Source organism: Ochlerotatus camptorhynchus, unplaced genomic scaffold, assembly GCF_037179485.1.
Source record: "Ochlerotatus camptorhynchus isolate MF236.1 unplaced genomic scaffold, CSIRO-AGI_Acam_v1.1 ptg000726l, whole genome shotgun sequence".
Classification (NCBI taxonomy): domain Eukaryota; kingdom Metazoa; phylum Arthropoda; class Insecta; order Diptera; family Culicidae; genus Ochlerotatus; species Ochlerotatus camptorhynchus.
The window spans coordinates 158,353-182,436 of record NW_027041200.1 but is presented as its reverse complement, the minus strand read 5'-3'; the positions used below and the strand labels follow the sequence as shown (position 1 = coordinate 182,436).

The following is a 24,084-nucleotide window of genomic DNA, read 5'->3' as shown; positions in this document are numbered from 1 at the left end:
ATTAATCACTAAAGTCTCATGATCGGTTATTTTCAAATCAGTATCCGTAACTGAACAAATGGAATCAAAATTGGAATAAACGTGATCAATTTAAGTTCTACTGTGCCGGGAAATACGCGTATATTCATTTACCGTTTGCTTTAAAATAAACAAATAACTCAGCTAAACGCTTCAAATGATTCGAATTATGTTTATCACGCCAATGAATATTAAAATCACCAGCCAATATATTTAATTCACTAGAATCAAGGAATTTCTCGAGCCAGTTCTCTAAAACTTCAACAAAACGCTGGTCACTAGAACTGGGAGAATGATACAAAACACCATAATTACCCATCTTTATGCCACGTACAACTGTAATGCCATCAATAACTTCGTTGGTACAAAGGTTGAATTGAACTGATTCTTTGACATAAATAGCAACACCGCCAGTGTGTCTAGAATGTGATAAACAAGCAGCAACAATATATCCCGAAATACTATACTGATCAAAAGCTTCAGTTTCTACAATATGAGTTTCAGATAATAAAAATAAAAGAGGACGTAAAACCAGCGATGCCAAACGACTCATTATGGAGGCACGTTTTAAATGGGAATGAGAAATGGAAGAAAAAATTAAATTTATAACTGAGAAAATGGAGGAACACATTCGACAGCCATTAATCGTATTCATCGGACGTGTGCTCTTTCTGCTCTGCTTAACTTAGTGAAATATTGTGTAGTTCGTAAAAACACACTTGTTGTTGACTTCAGTGTCCTTCCAGTTCGTCCCAAATGCGGGAAAAGTGCAAAAATTCTTCGAGAACAATATTAAACATCAATATTTGAACGTTGGATGTATTCAGTTTCATAACGTCCGAAATTGTGTTTTTATTAAGATGATAGACAATAAAGTTGCCTTGCGCTATGAAAAGGCGCACAACTATAAACACGCGATTCTCTGTGCAAAGAGTGAGTTCAAAATCCCGGTATATGTGGATTGTAAAGCAGTGACCGTTTGAGTGCATGGCCTTCCTCTGGCATGGCCACAAGCCACTGTTATGAACCACATGGCAAAGTACGGGACAGTCGACATGAGAAATGGAGCCACTACTTCCCAGGACTCCTGAGCGGTGTTTGAGTTTTGCGAATGCAACTCGAAAACGTCATTCCATCACGGTCGACAACGAAACAACGTTGGTAGCGTACGACAAGCAACCAAAACCGTGCCGCCAACCGATGGAGGGGGGATTCAGTCTCGCTGATTTCCCGTCTATGAATATCGAAAAAAAAACCAGCCGACGACATCGGGTCAATCATCTCCTGCTTTCACCGGGTTCTCAGCAGAAGAACAACAGCGAAACACCGACAATCAAACCGAGGATCATCACACTTCAAACGTTGAAGGCAACGACGAAAACTCTAGCACCAGCTCTTCAAACGCAACAAAGGATTTCATTGAAAATACCAACAAACGCCGGCTGTCGAAGCAAAAAGAAAGTTCGTGCTGATCAGTGCACCCCGAAGACTGGTCGTTTAGATGAAAACAATGCAACTTATCAAATAGGGGATTTTCCTTTTTATTTGAAACATAAAAGCGTGAAGGGATTTAATTGTAAATAATGGTCTTCGGCCCAAGCAATGCCTAATAGGCGAGGGGGCTTTATAAATAAACGCATTGAAAAAAATGAAGGAACTCTCCAGAAAGAAAATGATGTCAAAAAATGGATAAGTTACGTCAAGAACAAAGAAAATAAAATGAAAGCATTTATGGAAAAAAAAAAAAGATTTTACGGCCATTGAAGCACACTGCAATTATTTGAACAAACGAAACGCAAAAGAAAGATGAGCTGATTTTGACACTCAAGCAACAATTGGAAAAATAAGAACAAAAAATAACATTGATCACACATGAAAAAACCTAACATGGAAAAAAACACGACTCAACCCCAGAACGGGAACTTGACGGTACCCCTAAACGCAAAAAAAAAAACGGAAAAAATGAAAAAAATAAAAACGAAACACAACATCTAATAGCGAATTCGTTTATTATTCAGTTCCAACCTGGATCGGGTATCAGGATTGGGTCTGCTTGTTTTCTGACAAACGTCAGTTTGCTCGTTTGTTTTTAAAACCTAGCTCAGGTTGAGGTTCGCACTGACAAAAAGTTCGGTTTCGCACTGGATTGGAACTGGTTCCAACCCCGATAATAAACGAATTCGCTATAAGATTCTGAATCTGATGACACATTGAAACCCACAAACAAATAGCCCAATAACTACGATAATTCAATGGAACTGTAACGGTATCCGGAGCAAATACCCCGAACTTCAACTACTGATCAAAGTCACATCCTACACGACCCCACAATAATCGCACAACAAGAAACAAAAACGAAACCCGGAACAATCATGAAAATCAAAGGATATAACATTTTATTCACACACCGCCCTCAGGACAAGACGACGTAGCCATAATGATCAAAAATGGAGTCAATGTCACCGAGAACAATTTAAACACTCGCATGGAAATTATTTTCATTTTACAGCGTTTGGTGGGGCAATGCGAGCGCAAGTCAATCCAAAGCCGAGGATAAAGGAAGGGTCATGGCTGAATAGTCTATGCGGACCACTTGAACGCCATGGGAAAAGGAAGGGATTGAAGAGGGGGGAAAACACTCGCATGGAAATTATTGCAATAAATGTAAAAACACCGTACAAAATAACAATTGCATTAGTATATCTCTCTGCAAACACACCCATAGACGCAGATGAATTCGACAAAGTGATCGCTTCATTAACAAAACCACTAATAATAACTGGATACCTTAACACCCATCATCACAAATGGGACTCACAGAAACGAAATTCGAAAGGAAAGAAAATAGCCAAAACTGATAGAAAAGCACGGGCCACCATTAACGACGGAAATATCACTTTCATCCACTCAGCAACAAGAAACGATCAATGCAGTAAGTAAACAATAGATGCCACAATATGCAGCCCTGAGCTTGCTGCAAAATTAGACTGACAAATACCTAATAAACGATCCACAACAGGGACCCTTTTAAAATAGCCAACACCCGAAAAAAAGACAATTACCCAAATGGAAAATTGATGAGGCAGATTGGAACAAATACGAAGAAGAAATCGAAAAACTAATTCTAACAGACCAGGAATACACTATTGAAGAAATTACTGATTCAATTAAAAAAAAAGCTGCCACCGCAGCCATTCAAAGAACCTCCAACTATACCAATCCTAAGTCAGTTTCCTGGTGGAATGAACTTACAAACACCGCTGTCCGAAATAGACGAAAAACGCTTAGAAAACTAAAAAAATACGTCAATAGATAACTCTAACTTCAAACTTGTCGAGGAAGAATTCCGAAAAACGAGAAATGAAGCAAGAAAATCATAGAGGAAGAAAAACAAAAGTCATGGCAAGAATACGTCTCCGGAATTAACGAAAACACAACTCCCAAAGAAGTATGGAGAAGGATCAGAAGTATATCCGGAAAAAATCAACCGACCCAATATGGGCCATAACATCAGAAAACAGAAGCACAACAGATCCCCAAGAAATAGCAGAATTTATAGCAATCCACTTCGCCAAAGAATCAGCTGATGAATCATAGACGGCCCACGAAAAAAAGACGAAAGGAACAGAAACCAGTAATATACCCTAGTCAAAGAAATGCATCATACAACAAGATATTCACTATTGCCGAGTTACTATATCAATTGGACACGCTTAAAGGTTCATCGCCGGCCCAGACGAAATTCATAACGAAATGATTAAACGTCTACCGTTCTACATTAAAAAGAAACTACTTCAAGCTTACAACCACAAATGGACATCCAACAGCTTTCCATAAAACTGGCGGGAATCATACGTAATTCCAATCCCGATACCAGGAAAACCGACAAACGAACCCAAAAACCTTCGCCTCATACACCTAACAAGCTGTATTATGAAACCATATACCACGTTCACACTACAGATTCATAACATGTTATAGTAATTAACGAACAAGAAAAATGTCATCAAGATGGGCTTTTGACATGGTATAACTGCTCAGTCTGACCTAGAACGCTAAATAAATAACGATAAATAAATAAATAAATTAGATGAAATAGGGTAGAGAACTACTTCGGCCTAATCACCCGTTTTGGGCCTATCGAGCAGAAAACTTCAAATAAATCCATTATTTCAGAGTTAACAAGTCAATTATGCGTTTGGCACGATACTTTAGTTAATAAGTTACCGAACGAAGTCAATGAGAACACGTGATATGAAGGTTTATTTTTATCTTCATCCGATAGGCCGAAGTCAATGCATTGGCGTTTCAATGTGCTAGGCCGAAGTGAATGCATTGGCGTTTCAATGCGCTAGGCCGAGTTTAGAATCCGTAGGCCGAGTTTGGCGTCAAGAAGCAGTGTTAGACTTTTGACAATATCTCAACGATTGGTTTCTCTTTACCAAATCTTACGGTACATACGGAAAGGTAAATAAATTTGGAAGCCATCAGTAATAATAACATTCCGTTTGGTGCTAAACTACGCTAGATAAAGAAGGACTAAGTGCGGGTTGTGCTTAATGGGGTAGTTAACCCTAGATGTTCCCGCGGATTAAACGAATTTTTGTTATGAGTCAGGTAACACAGTAGAATTAGATGAATTATATTAAAATGTCATCTGCATGCTTAGGGTAAGGTGGGTTACTTAGTACATTTAAAAATTTAATTGTTATTCATTATCATTCAATGCAAGCAACCCCAATAAAGGTTGGCTACATTAAGCCTGTTGGCATAAAAAAAAAACAAGTAGATGACCCATCTTGCCCCACTTTACACAACATTTTGATTTTATAACATAACGCCACTTGGCCACAAGCTAGTAAATTTTTATGCTCGTCCATAAACACTTCATGCGCGCTTATGGCCGAGCATGTCTAACTGGGCAGGTAAGTATGTACCAGGCTTTTTTTTCTGGTACACTCGTAACATAATACAATGAGAAATAAACATGAACTTCATCATCTTCATGGATTTTGTTTCGTAGTTTACGTTTTGCTATTAAATGAAAATTTTCCTTAATGCACACGATTTTTTTCTCAAATTGAAGGCTCTATATCAAGAGCCACATGTGAAAAGGGCATACAAGCTTTTTGTAAACAAACAACCGAGGGTCGCCCACGCAAACCAGCAATTTCATCGGGAAGGGGAAAGTTTCTTCAACCCGGTGATATTAGAGATTTGCGTTGGTGTCATATGGGTGGCGAAAAAAGGGCATAAGAAGGTTTGTTTACAAAAAGCTTGTATGTTGTGCTTGATATATGATTATTTTAAGACTGAACCCAATTATTACTTTGAAAAGCAACGGTGCTTTCTCTTTGGCGACATCGATCACACTAACGAGGCCACTTCCGATTTCTGCGGTGATGTCCTCCAGGTTGAATATTCTCTTAATAATCTCGGCACTGAAAATCGTTATCAATCCACCGATGCTGCTTTTATAAGTATTTTCAGGTAAAACCGTTTGCCACACGCTTTTCAATAAATCTAATTGCCGAATACACTGCCTCACTGATTTCTGCGGCTCAGGACCAAGCTCGACGATGCCATTTTTAAGTTCTATAATGTAATGAAATGTAGAATTAGTTAATCAAACACATATGCATTTCAATTATGCGGAACCATATGGTGGTAACTAAGGCTGTGTTCCAAATGGATTACTGGCAAGGATTATAACAAGTAGCCGTAGCGAGCATAGACGCGGGCCTGCTTAGATTGATATGTGATCACGTTTTTATGCTGGCTACGGAAAGAAGGCGGCGTGTCAGGCCCTTGACTACTGGATGCTTTCAGCTTTGATTGCACAACTACTAACAGCATGGCATAACTTTCCTACTCAGGGTTTAAAAGTGAACCAAGAAAATAATATGTGGAACATTTTCCAAATTACAAGATTTTACATGTACAAATCAAAGCCACCAACACTACCAATTCAATGTTGCTTGATCAAACTACACAGTTATAACAACAATCAATACGAAACTAACGATTTTAAATTGGCTCACTACTTGACTAGCCTATTGGTCCCAAGCAAACGATTAACGTACCCCATTCTAGTCGAAATTCTAGTACTACGCATTGTTTGTTTTGATTCGCTATGAAAGTTTGACAAATAAAATGAGGGGTTATTGGGTTTTCTTATGTTTCGAGGGGTGAATCGATTAACTTGGGACCGAAGAGAGTACCAGAGCTGAGCCAAAAAGTTGAGCACGTTATTTCGGGACCTTCTAGTCTTAGAGTTACCCCTATGGTTATAACATGTTATAATAATTATCGACAAGAAAAATGTCATCAATATAGCCTTATAACACCTCGGTTATAACTCTTCAGTCTGAACTAGCATTATGCTATGATCGCACTACAGAGTTATCGAGGGAGTTATAGCATATGCTACAAGGCTAAAACCATTTGTACGACCTCTTTATCAATATTTACCTTAAGGGTTATGAATCAAACTGGAGGATGGTTTGATTGCAAATCCATTTTTATGAAGCGCCGTAGTGACTACCGGCTGAAGCGGCTTCTATCCGTTTTAACCGTTGGATGTTGCTTTTGCATAAATCACAGGTTAAGGTATTAGACTGGCCCACAAAAATAAAAGTTCAAATTTTCCACGGGCCAACCCCTATATTTGTGCCTTTAGGTGAGAAAACCATTCTCTGGAAGTTTCAGCTTATTTGGTTCTAAGATGAGCTGGCGCTTTTAGTTTGAATTTTGTATGGGGAATTTGGATAAAAAACATGAAAAAAAATAACACACCTACCACAGACAAACAGACATAACACTCATAAGTTGCTCATCAAACAAGCATTTAATGGTCACTTTGAAAGTATCTCAGTTGGTAGTACTACCACCTGTGGCGTGCATAGCAAATTCCCTTGCGTTTGACGTTTACACACTACCGCCATCTGTTCAGCGTACTACCCACCACAGTGTACTTAACAGATGGCGGTAATGTTTTACAATGAGAAATATGCGATGTGTCATGTATGTTTGTCTGTGCACCTACACTCTATCGATCATAAAAAAGTTTCCTTGTTCTCGATTTGATTCAGATTTTCAAAACTTGTAGTTAAGGAGTTTGCTGAAGATTGCATCATGAATCCAGTTAGTTTTATTGAGATATTCGATTTTGAATGTAAATGAGCATTTTCTATATAAAAATATCAACCAAATCTCATATGTGAACATTAAACCAAAAACGCCAGCCCGTGTAACGTCAAAAAGGGCTGAAACATTCAGAGAGTGGTTATCTCATTTACTGACCCGAGTCTGGATGTTGGACTGTGGAAAATATGAGCTTTTATGTTATTGGTAATCTAGTTAATATATTGAATAAGCTGCCTGTATGTTTTTTGATGCATATATATATGCATAATGAACATAATTAATTAATATCTCCCTAATACTAACTTGAATCTTGATGCTCTCTTCAGCAAAGTTGTTACTTATAGTTGAAGCTACGTGTGCTGAAATTTTGAGCTTAATCGAGTTTGCTGAACCAGTTCTACGAAAGAGTGAAGGAATGTTATTTCTCCATACATTTCAACCAATATTCCCACATAAATTTTAAATCAAAAGTGCCAGCTCGTGTTACATCCGAATGAGCTGAAATTTTCAAAGAGTCGTTTCGACTTTTATACCTAGGGGATGAGTACTTAAGGGGGTTAGATTTTGATAAGTTCTTTAGTGGGAATGACACTGATGAAGACTGCACATTGTAGTCGAAATACGTATCTGCTATGTTTAGTGGTAACTAACATAGAACTTACGATTTCTTTTAGTGTACGGACTAAGAAGTATATCAGTTAACTTCCAATTCAAGACTAATCTATTCAATCCATTTATTCAGTTTTTCTTATACTCTACTTCGAAAGTGCATATGGCAAGAAATACAAATTTAGTTCATTCGAAAGCTATTCAAATTGACGGTTAATTATATAAAGAAATGCTATTACACATCAGTATCTGTCATGGATACCAACATTAATTAAGTGGAATTAAATGGAAGATAACCTTTTTTTGCTGTTTTATTCAAAGAGTCGTTTTTTTCACCTAATGGCACAAATCCGTTGAAAAAAATTATAAAAATTTCCCCCATATAAATGTGGACGGTATGTAAAGAAATTTTGAAATATATAGACTCGGTAGTTTTGAATGTACTTTTGCTCGAATATCAAACGCGTCGGCGATTATCCCTACCATTCGTGGTTTCTGCAACTTAACACCGAATGTCACTTCCCCAATCGCCATTACACCGAATAGCCACTTCCCCGAATGATATTCTGCCTTTTTTTGATTGCTGCTCGTTCTGTTCACGTTTAGGGAAGGAATTGTGTTTATTCCATAAAGAAAAAAAAATCTAATCTTGAAGGAGATTATTATAATAACTCATATTAATACGGAATCCATTGGAACACAACCTAAGTGATATAAATTGAAATTTAAAATTAAATACCAGCTTTATTTAGAACATTTTATAAACAGAGATAGTAACAAAATTAGTCAATAATTAACATAAATAATACGCATTTCTTTAACGTTGAATGTCATAATACCGAATATATACGACAGTACTATTAGTAACCATTACCGTGACAGCACCATACTTTGCACGGTTATTTAATCTGCAGACTAAATCATTTTAAAATCAATATTTTTAAAATGTTTCCACTTCAAAAACTATTTCGAAAATATCTTGTCAAAACCAAGATTCGATCGAAAATATATGAATGCGCAAGTAGTAAGCACTGCGTAAAGTATGGTACATGCCCGGTAAACCAAATATCATTACCTTTATGGGCGCATACCCGAGCAAAGTCCAGCATCAAAATGACAGCAAATTGAAATCAAGTTTTGATATCAACATCAAACTGAAATCCTAATTTGATTTCAGTTTATGCAATAATAAATTTCGTTTTCATTTTGCTGTACATTTGCTCTACAAAAATATGTTGTTGCGGGTTTGTTTTCATTGCCTTAGCATAACATCAAATTTATTACTTGTTTTGTTATCAACAGGAAAAATTGATATCAAATAGAGTTTTCAGTTTGCTCTCACTGATAGCAGAAATAGTTTTCAATGTGATGTCACAGGAACATTTTTTTGCTCTCAATTTTGATATTTTAACCGTTAAAACGACCAAAACGACAGCAACCTGAGTAATCATTATCAGCGAAATCACAACATCAAATTTAGATTTCCATTTGATCTCAGACTTTGCTCGGGATGGGAAACATCATTTCATTTTGCCTTTACTAAATGAGCAAAGTCCAGCATCAAAATGATAGCAAATTGAAAGCAATCTTCCTGTGACATCACATTGAAAACTATTTCTGCTATCAGTGAGAGCAAACTGAAATCAATTTTTCCTGTTGATAACAAAACAAGTATTCAATTTGATGTTATGCTAAGGCAATAAAAACGCACATCGTTTTCTTAGAAAGAGAAAGTATAGTTTGCTCTCTCTTTTTACTCTTCACCGATGGCAGACATGAAGTGACTGCTGCCAGCCGTTATGGAAGTTTCAGTTGCATTCTGGTGTAAATCAAAAATTATGAAACTCAATCTCACCACAGTTTGTTGAGATTTGCAGCTGGTGAGTTTTGTTAGCTTGATATTCCGAGCTGCGTTATCACAGCTTGGAAAATCAACCGCAGTTGTTTGCTTGTTGATTTTTGTCTTCGAAAATCAAGCGTGATCTTGGGCGTAGGCCAGATTTGATTTTTTGATATTTTCCCAACACTGTTTACTAGTGACAAAAGTCACTTCGACTCTCGGAATAACCCCTAATCTCTATATAAAATAAAAATAATACAAACAATACATACAAACATATTAGTCTTACCAAATCCTTTTAAAGATTGCAATAGCAAGGCACGCTGATTTTGCAGCTGGTTATTAAACATCTTCGTACTCTGGTCACGGAGTGCACTTCCAATTAACATAAACGAATTATTACCGTCAAGTTTACTAGCATTTTTCTGCAGCCAAAATGAAAGATACATACAGTTGTTATGATAGAGAGCGGTTTGCTGTGGAATTTTCAACAATAGCTTTTCATGATTTTTCTCAACTTCGATACAGTAGCGTTCCAGAATGGTTGCAATTGTTTTCACCAAACGTTCCGATAGTTCCTTTTCCGCAGAGGAAACTTCTGAAAGAATTTTATCCAACAATTTTTTCAATTCGATTGTACTTTTCGAAACCATACAACTAGAGAATATATCCGATCCGTTGGAGAAATGAGTTTCACGCTCTTCGACAAGAATCATATCGTGTAAATCTTTCCTGATTACATCCAAAGCAGTGGACACTATGTTGGTACAAAACTTCTTTTGAAACAGAAATTCAACTTTACTGGCATACTCATCCAAAACATGGTCGTGCTGATAATCCAAAAAAAACATTTCCGTCAAAAATTTATTAAATTCCTGAATGGAACGAACCATGCTCGATTCGTTCATTTCGTCGATTGTGTCAGGAATATCGTTTTGCAAGCAGTTTTCGATCAAAAGTTTGCACAATGTTCCTTTGATATGTTGTGCAATAATAGAGAAGATGCACTGTCGTTCCGAAATCAATATGTTCATATGTCCCAAGCAATAGAAGGTCTCCATCATTCGCTGAAATATGGTCTTATGATTGGGCCGCAAATCGTCACTTGACTTCAATTGATATGATAATTGGATTGAAGCATAACCTGCGTCATCTTCGTTGCACGTTAGAGAAACTGGTCGCGTTATAATAGGCTCAAAAACGTTATCCATAAGAAATTTGCACATTCTGTGCACGTTATAGTTGGTATTAACTAGGGCTACAATGACTTGATGCAGTTGATCTTCATTTTTCTTGATTTTGATGGTGACAGCTTTTGTGTTTTGGAACAGTTTTTCGTTGAAGTGTATTAATGATTCAAACTTCTTATTCAAGTTATACAGAAGCATTTGATATTCCTCATGATATCGCAACCTAATGCTCTGGTAACAATCGAGTTTTGAAAAAATAGGGTCACTTCCATCGTTCAGCAGAAGTTTTATTTTATCCATGATACTTATTAACTTCTGATAATCATCACCGCTTCTTGGAATCATCTCAAATAAACTGTGAATTGTTTGCAATTTATATGATGTTTTGTATCCTGTGATTGCATCACTCAGTTCCTCACGGTGCTGCTGAATGTGCTCTTGTGCCATAGATAGCTGCCATGTGGTATCATGATTAACCATTGTAACTACTTTATTGATCTCTTCCTCAAGCATTTTGCCATTTTTCATTATAGTCATGTTATCATAGCAATTGGGAAGAAAATCGCCGTAATACCCTGAAACGATCTGCTTCACCTTATCCTGGTAATCTTTTATTTTGAAAACGATTCTACCAATTTGTTTCCTTGCATCCAAATCTTGCTTCAGAATTTCTACCTCCATGCTTTCATCAGAAGTGATCATTTTTGTGTGACAGCAGACCTAAAAAAAATATTAAATCATAATTATACATACTGAAAATTAATCGAGAAAAATTGATTCTACAACATTCGCCCAATGAATGGGTCATTTACCCGAAAGGACCATTTCACAACAATCTCTCACATTGAACAATTGTATATAACGATGGAAAGCAGTAACCTTGAAATACAAAATATATCGAATAGTACTTTCTAAGAGGTTCAGTGAGTAAACAATAGATGTAAGTCCGTTTAATAAAATAATACAGAATGAACCCGGATATAGCCCTTCTTATGGACCTACCCCATTTGGCTTGGGTGCCGTTCAGTATTTATTATGGTGAACATACATTTTATTGCCGTTATGGACCTGCTGACGGTTTATTACAATCTGTACGATCTTCATAAAATATGGAATAACAGCTCATGCTCAGAAAAAAGGATAAAATAAATAAAATTATGCCCTTATTTTGGTACAGCCGTGAGACTATAATACTACTAACACTTTTGGTACTTTTACTCAGTGTAAAGGCATTTGAAGATACGGAATTTGGGGTGCTGGCATACCTAATGCTACACGTAGAAAAAAAAATCGATCTTATTTTTCATTTTTCATTTTGCAGCGTTTGGTGGGGCAATGGGAGCGCAAGTCAATCCAAAGCCGAGGATGAAGGAAGGGTAATGGCTGAATAGTCTATGCGGACCACTTTAACGCCATGGGAAGGGATTGAGGAGGTCGGTTTTTGGGGGTTTTGAGGAAATGACACATAGTACTAGATTTGTGCTGCAAAATGTAAAGAAACCGAAAATCCATCTCCCACCCATTCATCCTTTCACATACATACCAAATTGATATTTTAAAGCAACCATCAAAATAAACAGACAATATATGAAAAGGCTAGTTGCCTCCCTAAGCGGACCCCCGCATCCTAACTCTTTTGTTAATCTACTTAATGTTATTAGGCTGTCTAAATTTTCTTATTTAAGTTCGTTTGATGATTATGATATCTCATTAGCCTAATTTAATAAATAATTGAAATCTCTAATCTACCTAATCAATTATAGCCCATGCTTTATTAAGTACCTGGACTTGTGTATGTAATCTAAAATTTAACGTGTATCAAATTGTTTTTGCCTTTGACCTATATTTATTATATATTTGTTCGTCCCAGGTGACACCTTCAAGTGACTAAAATGCTTCACTTTGAAGATAGATTCCTAACTGATTTTTAAATTATATAGGATATATGCTCCAACTACGCTCACACGTTTCCACTATGTCGTCCCACAAAATTACGTATGGATATGTCACAAGCACGCCACAATGTGTAACCGTGCGGGAAAACTTCCTGAGATAATTGTAAACACGGTGGCTTAAGCGCCACTCTCACGAAGAGAGACCACCGGTCGTGTTAAACTTGCCCGACACTTTGAGACTAAATCTCAGAGGACTCCCGTACGGTACGATTCTCGAAGTCCCTCAACGAATCAGCCCCGAATTTTCGCTAACGCCTGAGATCAAATGAACACTTTTATCCGCACTTCCTTTTATCACGAAAAACCTGCAACCCCGAAAGGATCCAAAATGCTAAGCTCCATCCAAACGAATCGGGTTAAAAACAAATATGTGTGAATCGAGAGAGATCTTACGAATGGAATACACAGTGTCGTATGAAACCAGCTAAGAGACGCAACGGTATGAAGGAAAACTATAGACTTTACAACAAAAACAACCAATTCAAACTATATTCACGTATTTGATAATTACATTCGTGTTGTGTTGGACAAACCCAATAACAACGGAAAAACTAAATTCATGGCCTTAAAAACAAGAATACGGACATACCTGCGCAGGATTTAGGTTCCGTGAGATGCGATGCGATGCGATGCGATGCAACGGCGACGGATGAAGCGGTGATGGCGACGGATGGATCGGTGATGGCGACGGATGGAGCGATAATGGCGGCCGGAGACCTTACCAAGGTCCTAGCGATGGCGACTGTCGACCTTCCGATGACCTGTGATGATGGCGGCGGTCTCGGAATGGCGCCGAGCTAGCTGCGGAAATGGCGTGCAGCGACGAAAAGTGACCCGTGTGCGGTATGGCCGAAATTAGAGGTGCGGAGGTAGTGGCGGCTGGACGGAAGGCTTCCGATTTTCTTTCTTGAGAGCTGAGCATCGACGCAGTCGAGCTTTTCCCGGGAGATTCGCTCCGCGGAAGAGAGAGACCAACGTACCGTCGCACGGCTTCGCGTACTGTGTTTCCGCTTTGACCGCCCGAGATGGAATGAAATCCTCTCCTCTTTGGTTGAAATCCGAACCGAGGTACGCGATTGGCTTCGTACTCCTACGGTCCGAGCCCTCGAATGTCACGGTCCCCGGGGTTGTAACGGGACCTTACCGACGGCTTTTGGCGACCGTCGGGAAACAATTCGCTAAGCAGAAATTTAGCGTCTACACTCTCCTCCGTTTGACTACCTACGAGAGGCGGGCCTTCGCTGTGCACACGGGTCTGATCCGTCCTTCCCGGACAAAAAATGTGGCTTTGATGACGCCACGAAGCCAAAGTTCCGGCGATGATGACTGCCGAACTCATCAAAAATCCAGCCCGTACAAAAAAAAGCCCGTTGAACGAGCTGTCCAACGCGAAAAACACGAAATTACAAAAATGCTAATGTTTAAAAGTTTTACAAATTACCTTTTTGTACGATAAAACACTAAAAACGCAGATGTCTGCGACGCAACTACTTTGAACAGTACAATTAACCTAAACGTACAAAAAAAACCACACGTTAGATCACTGAGCTGGCTCAATTAACTCCTTTTAAACTAATCACCTTAGAGTACGTAGATTACTTTCACAGAGTCCACTTAACGAACTTAAAAACCGCGTCACACACATCTGCTTTCCAGCCGATTCGTTAGCGAAATGGAAGAGATTAGAAGTTTTGTTCCCCAAGAAACCACAGGTTTTCTTCAAGATAAAAGAATCGGATATGGCGCGAAAACATATGTCGATTAGCCATCTTATTTATGTGTTCATTTGAATCCTATCTCTTTCGCGTATTTAGCAATTCTCCTCTTTAGCCATCTTATTTATTGTTCCATAAAAAACGCTAGCTTGCTATAAAACCTTACAAATGTATATACAAAGCTAAATGTAAAACATAGCTTAGACACAAACCAGCTTCTTCGCACAAGATTACAACCTATATGACAACACACGTTACCTAATATTTACAACTTATACAACTCATCCCTAATATTTACAAATTCCATTCTTTTCCACAATCTTTACCGCCAACTCAATTGAAAACAAACGCACAGCGTTACAAATGGAAATCCCAAATCAAAATGAAGCACGAATAAGATTAGTTACAATACCATGTACAAAAATGGTGTTTAACATTGTTCCCTGAGTAATACCTACTTCAATGAAAACAACAATGAAAGCTTGTCACACAAATAGAAGGAGCACTGTTGGGCGTTTTCTGAAATATTCCATTTATATAATTCCCGTGTAAACCCAAATAAATCTATCTGCGTAAAAAAAATAAGAGTGATTTGCGGCAAAACCCGCCAGTATCACACCAAACGTCAGTGCCTATACGTAAGCGTACTACGACGCGGCTCTCAATCAAAGGAGTAACAAGTGTGATACTATCACTGCTAGACTAGATCTTTGGTTCTCTCATGCAGTGGTGGAGGGGAAGCTTAGTAATCCCCATTGCGTGCCCATGGCGCCATTCTACAGCGGCATGAGCCGGCAACGCCGGCCAAAACCTACCGTCTCCAACACTTTACTAAATAGCATGAAATTAAGCCCGCTCACCAACAGCAAGGTGCAAAAACTAGCCAAGGGGAGGGTACACGTAGAAAAAAAATCGATCTTTTTGAATCAAAAATAAATATATTTGGGATATATTGTAGTGTCAAACTTATGGTTATTAATATGAATAATTTTCGGTTGTAGCCCCAACGATGGTTTTTGTTGTTTACACGCAGAGTAATGATTTTTAAATTCAAATGGATATATTTTTGGCTCAGGGCCTAATATATTTTTGGTATTGATTCTAATATATTATTCGGTTAATTCAAAGAAAAATATTTTTGAATCAATAAACAGATTGAAGAGTCAATACTCTGTTTGTTGATTCTAAAAACCATTTTGTTGATTCAAATTTTTTTTTTGTTGAAATAGTGATACAATATGTTTGAAACAAAAACAAAATACATTAGGCCCTGAAACAAAAATCCATTTTTCTGCGTGTATGATGCATATTTAAACAAAAAATATGTAGTACACATTAATTTTTATTTTTTTGTTTTCAAAAACTCTTTCAATTGATTTAAAAATAAAAATTTAGATTAAAAAAACGAATTTCACTTTGTCAGTGTATGTGTATTTTCAATATACGCTCATGCGCGGTTTCACAGGGCAGCCTTAAGTATGCACCTTTAGAATTGATAAAACGATCCATTAAATATTGAAAAACGTTCCATTAAAAGCATTCAAATGATCCATAAAACATCGGAGAAAATCCCTAAAATAGTGTGGATGATCCATAAAAAATATCAATATTATCAATATTTTATGTAAAATTTAGCAACACAATTGTAAAAATGTACCGCTAAATTTCTAAATAATGAGCATTGGAATTCTACGAATTACCCATAAACATATTGCAATTGATCCATAAAACATTCAGCAATTAACCTTAATCTAAAGAAAGTGATCCATAAAAAATCAAGTTTGGGCACTTAAAAATATAGGCATGATCCATGAATTAAACGTATATTATTTATGTTTAGGACATTATTTTTTAAATTTTAATCCGTAAACCTACTCTTTTTGATTTTTTGATCCGATCTGCTTAGATTTACTGTCCTGCCCGTTTATTTTAGGTAGAGGTGCGAAGCGACGGGCAAGCGTCTAGAATTAGCTTCCAAAGAAGATTCTATAATAATATCTTAAGAAGCATCCTATGGAAGCGTCATTTAGAAACTTCTTTAAGAAGCTTATTCTAGACGCTCGCCCATCGTTCCACTCTTTACACAAAAAAAAAACGGGCAAAACAGTAAACCTAAGTAGCTACGCAGTAATGTAGCAATTTTCCAAGGTTTATTTATCAAATTTAAAAAAGTGTCCAAAACATGAAAAACATATGCAAATCAGTAAATCTAAGTAGCTACGCAGTAATACAGAAATGTTTCATGGTTTATGGATCAACATTAATAATATAGTGCCTCAAACGTTAATAGTATAAGTCTAACGTCAGCGACAACCCTGTGGGAGATTCGGAGAGCTACGGTAACGGTCGCTGTCAGAAATGACAGACGTCAGGTTTGGTTCAACAGAACTGTGAACTCACAATTCTATATTTGCTTAATCTAGATACTACAATTTGAACCTAAAATCTGGTAACCTACAATTTGTTTCTAAGTGCTATATACTTGATTTACTCTAAGTAACTAGTAAGTAGCTCATTCTACATCGTTTGCGTTCTTAACTAAAATAATAATTGATCTAGCCAAAATTTTGTTGAAAGAGTGACGGAAGATAACTCTCGGTTTGAAAAATCTCCCACTCAGCCTCCTATCGCTTTTCATGGAGGAATTTCTCTTTCTCCAGCGCTTTCTCCTTTGCGCTTTTCTCCTGCTGCAACTGGTCTAGGGATTCCTCCAAGCTGACCTCATTGGTACTTCCTTTTTCCAGATTCGGATCCGGCATCACTCCTCGCACTATTCTTTCTGCTAGGTGGTTTCTTTGGAACCTCCTTTACAGATGTTGTCTTACCAGCACAACTTTAATGGGTCCAGAAATCGCAGACATCACACTGGACCATATCATCTACGTGGTCATGGCCTTCACAAAGTGTACAGTTCCGATCGCTGTTCTGTTCTTCAATCAACGTTGGTGTTGATCCCTCTGACATTTTGAGATTATATCCGATGTTGTTCTTCAAAAATGTTCAGATTAATGAAATTAACTTTCTCAGAGCAGTCTAGTTTTGGACAGCTGTAAGCTGAAATAGGTTTTATTATAAGCATTAAGATAAGATTGGTTTAGACTTTATATTAGTTCAATCCGAACATGGCAATATTTTAAAGTGCGCAAACTTGAATGTGTTATGGATCAATTGCAATATGTTTATGGGTAATTCGTTTAATTTCAATGCTCATTCTTTAGAAATTTAGCGGCACATTTTTACAATTGTGTTGCTAATTTTACATAAAATATGGATCATATTGATGTTTTTTATGGATCATTCACACTTTTTTAAGGATTTTCTCCGATGTTTTACGGATCATTTGGATGTTTTTTATGGAACGTTTTCCAATATTTTATGGATCATTTATTGGTTTTTATATTCAAAAGTATGTTTGCCGTTTCACAGTCGCCATTTACAGACTTTCTTTAAAACGCAAAATTGACTCGTCGGAAGAAGTACTTTTCGCAGAAGTGGAAGTAGTTAACGACGCGCTAGTCGATTTATTTTTGAGTGTTGCACTCTCCGAACAAACCGTGAATTGCTTTCTTGATGAGAATGAGCATTGACGACCATACATTTCAGTAGTTGCTACTCCGTGATTGACCAGATTTAGCGAAATTTGCACAAAGAACCATAGGAATGGGACTTGGGACTAGCAATCCATCACATAACATATGTGGAACTTCATGCAAAAAGCTGACTCAAATCTGACCCCTTTTTTGTTTTGCTTCACTGGTATAACTGGCATAGTTGGACATCGATCTGTCAAAATAAAATTTTCGTGATATCGACACTGAGCATTCATTAAGACCAATGTCGAAAACATAAATAATGGCTTTTTTCGTAAATGTTTCGTAGGTCAAAGTCAATCCATGTAAGCCACTAATTTTATCGGATAGGAGGACTCTTTCTCTATACAATCATGGTGTTGGTTTTCTTGAAGGAGTTTTCAGTTTTCGAGAAATTCACACAAAAAGTAATTGTTTACGTTTGCAGCATTGGCCTTTACGAAAGTAAGCATTGGCGTTGACGGCGACTCTGCAACTCTTTACTCCTGGTAAAATCCGATAAGCATCTGACAATCTGTGCATGAAATCTAGCGGACTTTGTCTTCATCTCTTCATTCCTCCAGCAAGCCGCCGTTTATTCACGCAAAGATGGACATAATCATATGAGATTTTCATAGAAGTGAAAGGGTAAGGAAATGTTCACCAAGTTTCACGCACAGACTGATGTTTGCTTATGGGATTTTATCATAGGAGTGAAGAGTTACAGAGTGACCGAAGAGGCGAATTGTCAATAGTCACGGTAATGCGTAATGAGATGGTGTTCGTCCGCTGTTAAAATGCTTGAAGGATTTGGCATTCTTTTTTCGACTAACTCGACAGGGGGCTTTTGAAAGGATTTTTAGCTAGTATTTTCAATTCGATCAGAAGCCAATAGAGAACGTTGTTATTCAGTAATATTGCCTATTTACAGATGCGTTATTTCTTCGTCTAATTGGTTTGCATTGGATTTATGACGGAAATTATATTAATTGAATATAATTTAATGCAAACAAATCGAAGATTTAAGGATTACTTTGAATAGGTGTAAAACTATCAATTTACCCGTGGTATGTTGAAATATTGTGAACTGTGCTTGTAGTGAGTCAACTTATGATTACATCACGAAATATCGAGTTGATGCATATTAACGATTATTTTCGTTAGTAAATAGTGTTTAACTTTGATACAGCTAGCTAGGAGTCCCACCCTGGGACCTTGGCCATAGTAGTCGAAAAGAAGTTTGTTATGATTGTGTGTAGCTCCTCTTTTGCCTTTTCAATCAAAAAGGATCAGCCTAACCATGTTTTTTGTTAAAAAGTAATTGGAGTAGTTCTTTGTGTTGGAATTTTTGAGGAAATTTACATTTGACGGCAATTCAGAAACATAGGGAAATCTTGGATATTGCAGGTATCGATAAGCACTTGATTTTATTTATAGTTCTGCTTACAAAATTCTTACGAATGGAACGATGCAAAGTCAGCTCAAAACACTGAATATTTTTCAAATGGTACTTCTGACTCTTGTTCCAAATTTTGCTGCTTCTCTCTAGACTTTTAAATGTAAACACTTAATTCCAAATTTACGCGGTCATGTTTTTCCTCCTATACGAAACCTAATGAAATCAAAGTTTGATGCAATTGGTTCCAAAAGAATAGAAAGTGTTCAAGGAAGGAAATGTTACATACATGTTTCTTCTAAGTTTACCACAGTTTTGCTGTGTGAATCAAGGTGATGAATTTGATAAAGTTGCTGTATAATTATAAATAAAGCACATAAAAACTAGGAACACATAAAATTATAAACCACGATAGAATCATTCAAAAGAATTGACAAGCCCCTTGATCCCCTTTCTCATTTTACAGCTGGTATAATCAATTTGACTGATCGATGTCCTTCTATACCACTTGAAATCACTGAAATGGGGTCGATTTTTGATGATCGAGTTCCACATATGTTATGTGAATCCATTCTCAGTGTCCATATTTTTGAGGTCACGGCCACGTCCTTACGGTCATCTGGGAGGGAAAGGATTGTTATTTCAACAACCGTTGCTACTAGAGACCGAGTAAACCTCTGCATCTCCATGGTTTTCACGGGAAGGACGTTTTTGTTAGTGGGAAGGGTAAATTAGATCTGGATTCACATAGGAAAGTGATGCGATCTTTTAAAACCTGTTAAGCAAATGACACGACCCTATCAACTCAGTATTGTAAAGAGGCTTGGATTACAACCCACGATCTTCTGCTCAGTAAGTCGGACTAAGACCACCGTGCCCCTTACATCACAACAAGCTACGATCGACGATCGTTCATTATCGGTTACAAGAAGCTATTACAATAAAATGAAATTATCCAAAGTAGTTAGCAATGTCTTCCGAACCGATTCAGGCGTACGTCACATTTGCCTAAATATAGGGAAATGAAGGCAATCGAACAAGCCGTGAATTGCTTTCTTAGTAAGAAACCTAATATTTGCATTTGAATAAGATTCAGAATGACTTCTTTTTATTCATTTTCAGCAAATCACTAAACGTTGGAAAAATTGTTGAACGGAAGCAAACAGAAGAGCTGATATCACCGCCAGTGTTGGGAAAATATAAAAAAATCAAATCTCACCAACGCTCAAGATCACGCTTGATTTTCGTACACAAAAATCAACAAGCAAAAAACTGCGGTTGATTTTGCAAGCTGTGATATCGCAGCTCGGAATATCAAGCTAACAAAACTCACCAGCTGCAAATCTCAACAATCTGAGGTGAGATTGAATTTCATGATTTTTGCTTTACACCCGAATGCAACCGAAACTTTCATAACGACAGGCAGCAGTCACTTCATGTCTGCCATCGGTGAAGAGTAAAAAGAGATAACAAACTATACTTTCTCTTTCTAAGAAAACGAGGTGCAACGGAATCATTTTTGTGTCGAGTCAACTCTCAGCTTGATTTTTGCACGTTGTGAATAGTCTTGCAATATCAAAGGAGCTTGTAAAATCAATATCAAGCATGATATTTTGTTCCAATATCACGCGTGATATTGCGAGCGCATGAGAGCGGGAAAATATCAATTGATTTGTGATTTTGCCAACACTGATCACCGCCATTTTTTGCTGAACGGACTAAATGCATACACGGATTAAAGGCATGAAAGAAGCACATGTAAAATTTTACGAAAAACTATGATTTATGACAATAATTAAGACTGATTCAATTATAATCAAAGGGATTTCCACTGTTATCGCCGACTCAATCATTGGACAATTTCACGGTTTCATCGCAACCGGGGAGGGAAAATTTTAAAGCAGCAATTCTAACGCGAGAACGTTGCAACGCAAATTATTTTGGTCAAGTGCTGCTAAGAGGACCATCACTCATAACGTGGTTGATGATTTTAAGGATCGATCCGGAAAACTAATCCCATCTGAGCTGCGGAACAGAGCATCCGAGCTGGGAAAGCTATTTCCAGGCGAGCCAGAGGTAATTTACTATTCCTCGACGATCTTAACAGCTTGGAAATAGCCATAAATCGGTTTTTTATACATCCCCCGAAATTAATGCATATTGCACAAAGTAAAATAATAAAATAAACGAGTTTTGATTTCTGTCGATCTTGTTTTCCGTGTCGAGCACCAATACTACCGACGCCATGGAGGCAGCTCCCACACCTGGACCCTACCTATCGACCCGGTCCCGGTCTCAGTCGCGCGGCATCTAGTTTTTTTCGGTGTTTTTTTCCGCCCGAGCGGTTTTTTCACCCCCCCCCCATTGGGTGCCCCAAGTGACCAGTGTGCAACAGAGGAAGTGGAATTCCATGGGCCGAGCCCATTTGCCTCCCTATTGTAGTTTAATTATGCCTCGTGGCGCGTGACTCTGTCTCTCACCCCTGGTAGGGGAGTATGGGTCATAGTGAGACAACTTTTTGCAAGTAGATATAAGTTTTTTTTTTTTTCGATTTTTTTTTTCTTTTTGATTTGTTCGTACGTCGGGCAAAAAATTTAATTACTAGTAATTAAAATTAATTAAATAGTGAAGGTTTTAATTTTTTCCCTTCTTAAGTGGTTGCGCACCGCGTTTGCGCAACACTTATGGCATCTTCCGATGCCTACGTTACGCGAACCAGATACTATGAACCGTCTTCGAAAGGACCATGGGTTGTCTTTTTTCGGCCCAAAAATAAACCTTTGAAAACTCTCGACATAACGAGAGATTTGCTGCGTAAGTATCCGGGAATCTTGGTACACAAAGAAAGATTCAACAAACTGCGTGTAGAAGCACCGACTTATGATGTGGCAAATAAAATTGCTGAACACGAGCTTTTTAGTGTTGAGTATAACATCTACATCCCTTCTCGAGATGTGGAGATAGAAGGCGTGGTCTCCGACGCGAGTCTGACTGTCGAGGACTTGAAACATGCCTCGGGAACTTTTAAAAACTCGACATTCGCTACCGCACTAGTGAAGATACTGGATGTAAGGCAACTGCATTCAGCATCTTTGCTAGACGGTAAAAAAGTTTATAAACATTCAGACTCGTTCCGGGTGACTTTCGCAGGTTCAGTTCACCCAAACTTTGTTAAAATTGATGGTGCTTTTTTTCCGGTGCGGCTGTTTGTACAGAGGGTATATAATTGTACCAACTGCAAAAGGCTGGGACACTCGGCCAGCCATTGCGGCAACAAAACTCGTTGTGGCAAATGTGGTGAAAACCACAAAGAGGATTCTTGCCACAAAGAATCAGTAAAATGCGCTTACTGTGGCGAGAATCCTCACCCCTTGCAGGAGTGCCCGATGTACAAGCAGCACTCCGATAAAGTGCAGCGTTCAATCTCTGGACGCTCCAAGCAGACTTATGCGCAAATGGTGAAGGCTGCATCAGCCGTCCAAGATGCAAACCAATTTTCGATTTTGTCAGCTGAAGAATCGGACTCTGACTCATCGGATGAAGGTGATTCTACGGTGGTACACGCACCTTCAAAAATGGACGGATCCTCAAAAATAAAATGCCCCTCCCCGAAAGTGCGCCGTAAGAAAACTAAAATCACCTCCAGAAGATTGCCAAATTCCCAGGGTAATGGGGATGAAAAAACAAAACCGAAGGCTCCTGCTGATCCAATCCCTGGATGCAGCAAGAATTTTCCGCCATTGCCCAACAAAGATAAAAAAAATAAAAAAGCTGCTCCTCAAACTTCTCAAAAGAAATCCAAGTCCGAACGAGGTTTGCTAGCTTTTTCGGACATTGTGGAATTCATATTAAACATGTTCACCATACAAGACCCTCTAAGAAGCTTAGTTTCTGCCTTGCTTCCAACGTTAGAATCATATCTTAAGCAATTGACTGTTTCATGGCCCCTCCTTGCATCAATCATATCTTTCGATGGATAATTCGTCGAACGAGGTTGAAGATATGATCACTGTGCTACAGTGGAACTGCCGTAGTCTAGTGCCTAAACTAGACTCGTTCAAATTTTTACTTCACAATTCTGATTGTGATATATTTGTTCTCTGTGAAACATGGCTTTCTTCCGATAAAGAACTCAACTTCCACGATTTTAACATTATTCGCCTGGATCAAAAAGTGCTACCCTTTCTACAAAATTTCCCTTCCTGCTCTATCAGGCGTCGAAATCGTCGCTTGCCAAATAAATGTGAAGAACAAAGATCTTTGCATAGCTTCAGTATACGTTCCACCAAGAACCTCCATTAGCCGTAGTCAACTCTGGAATCTAGTTTCGATTCTTCCATCCCCAGTATTAATTCTGGGTGATATGAACTCCCATGGTACTGGGTGGGGTGATCTATATGACGACAATAGAGCGGCTATTTTTTACGATTTATGTGACGATTTCAATTTGACTATTTTGAACACTGGTGAAGCGACACGTATAGCAAAACCTCCGGCTCGAGAAAGCCGACTCGACCTATCTTTGTGTTCAAGATCGCTATCATTGGATTGTCAGTGGAAGGTTATCAATGATCCCCATGGTAGCGATCATTTGCCAATCATCATTTCAATAAAGTGTGGCCCTCACTCTGCAGAACCATCTCGAG

The 24,084-nt window shown here is 38.0% G+C and overlaps 1 protein-coding gene across 3 annotated transcripts in view; it reads right to left on the bottom strand.

The window, feature by feature from the left end:
• Zw10 (Zeste-white 10) overlaps window positions 1-24,084 on the bottom strand; it is an 87,396-nt gene that overhangs the window by 30,716 nt on the left and 32,596 nt on the right. For 2 of the 3 annotated variants that reach the window (XM_065238165.1, XM_065238166.1), the window contains 2 exons: window positions 9,903-11,523; window positions 5,348-5,613 (listed from right to left, as the gene is read on the bottom strand). In XM_065238165.1, the coding sequence (XP_065094237.1) occupies window positions 5,348-5,613; window positions 9,903-11,505 (1,869 nt within the window). In that variant the 5' untranslated portion in view covers window positions 11,506-11,523. The remainder of the gene's footprint in view (window positions 1-5,347; window positions 5,614-9,902; window positions 11,524-24,084) is intronic. The other variant, XM_065238167.1, reaches the window with a different exon arrangement.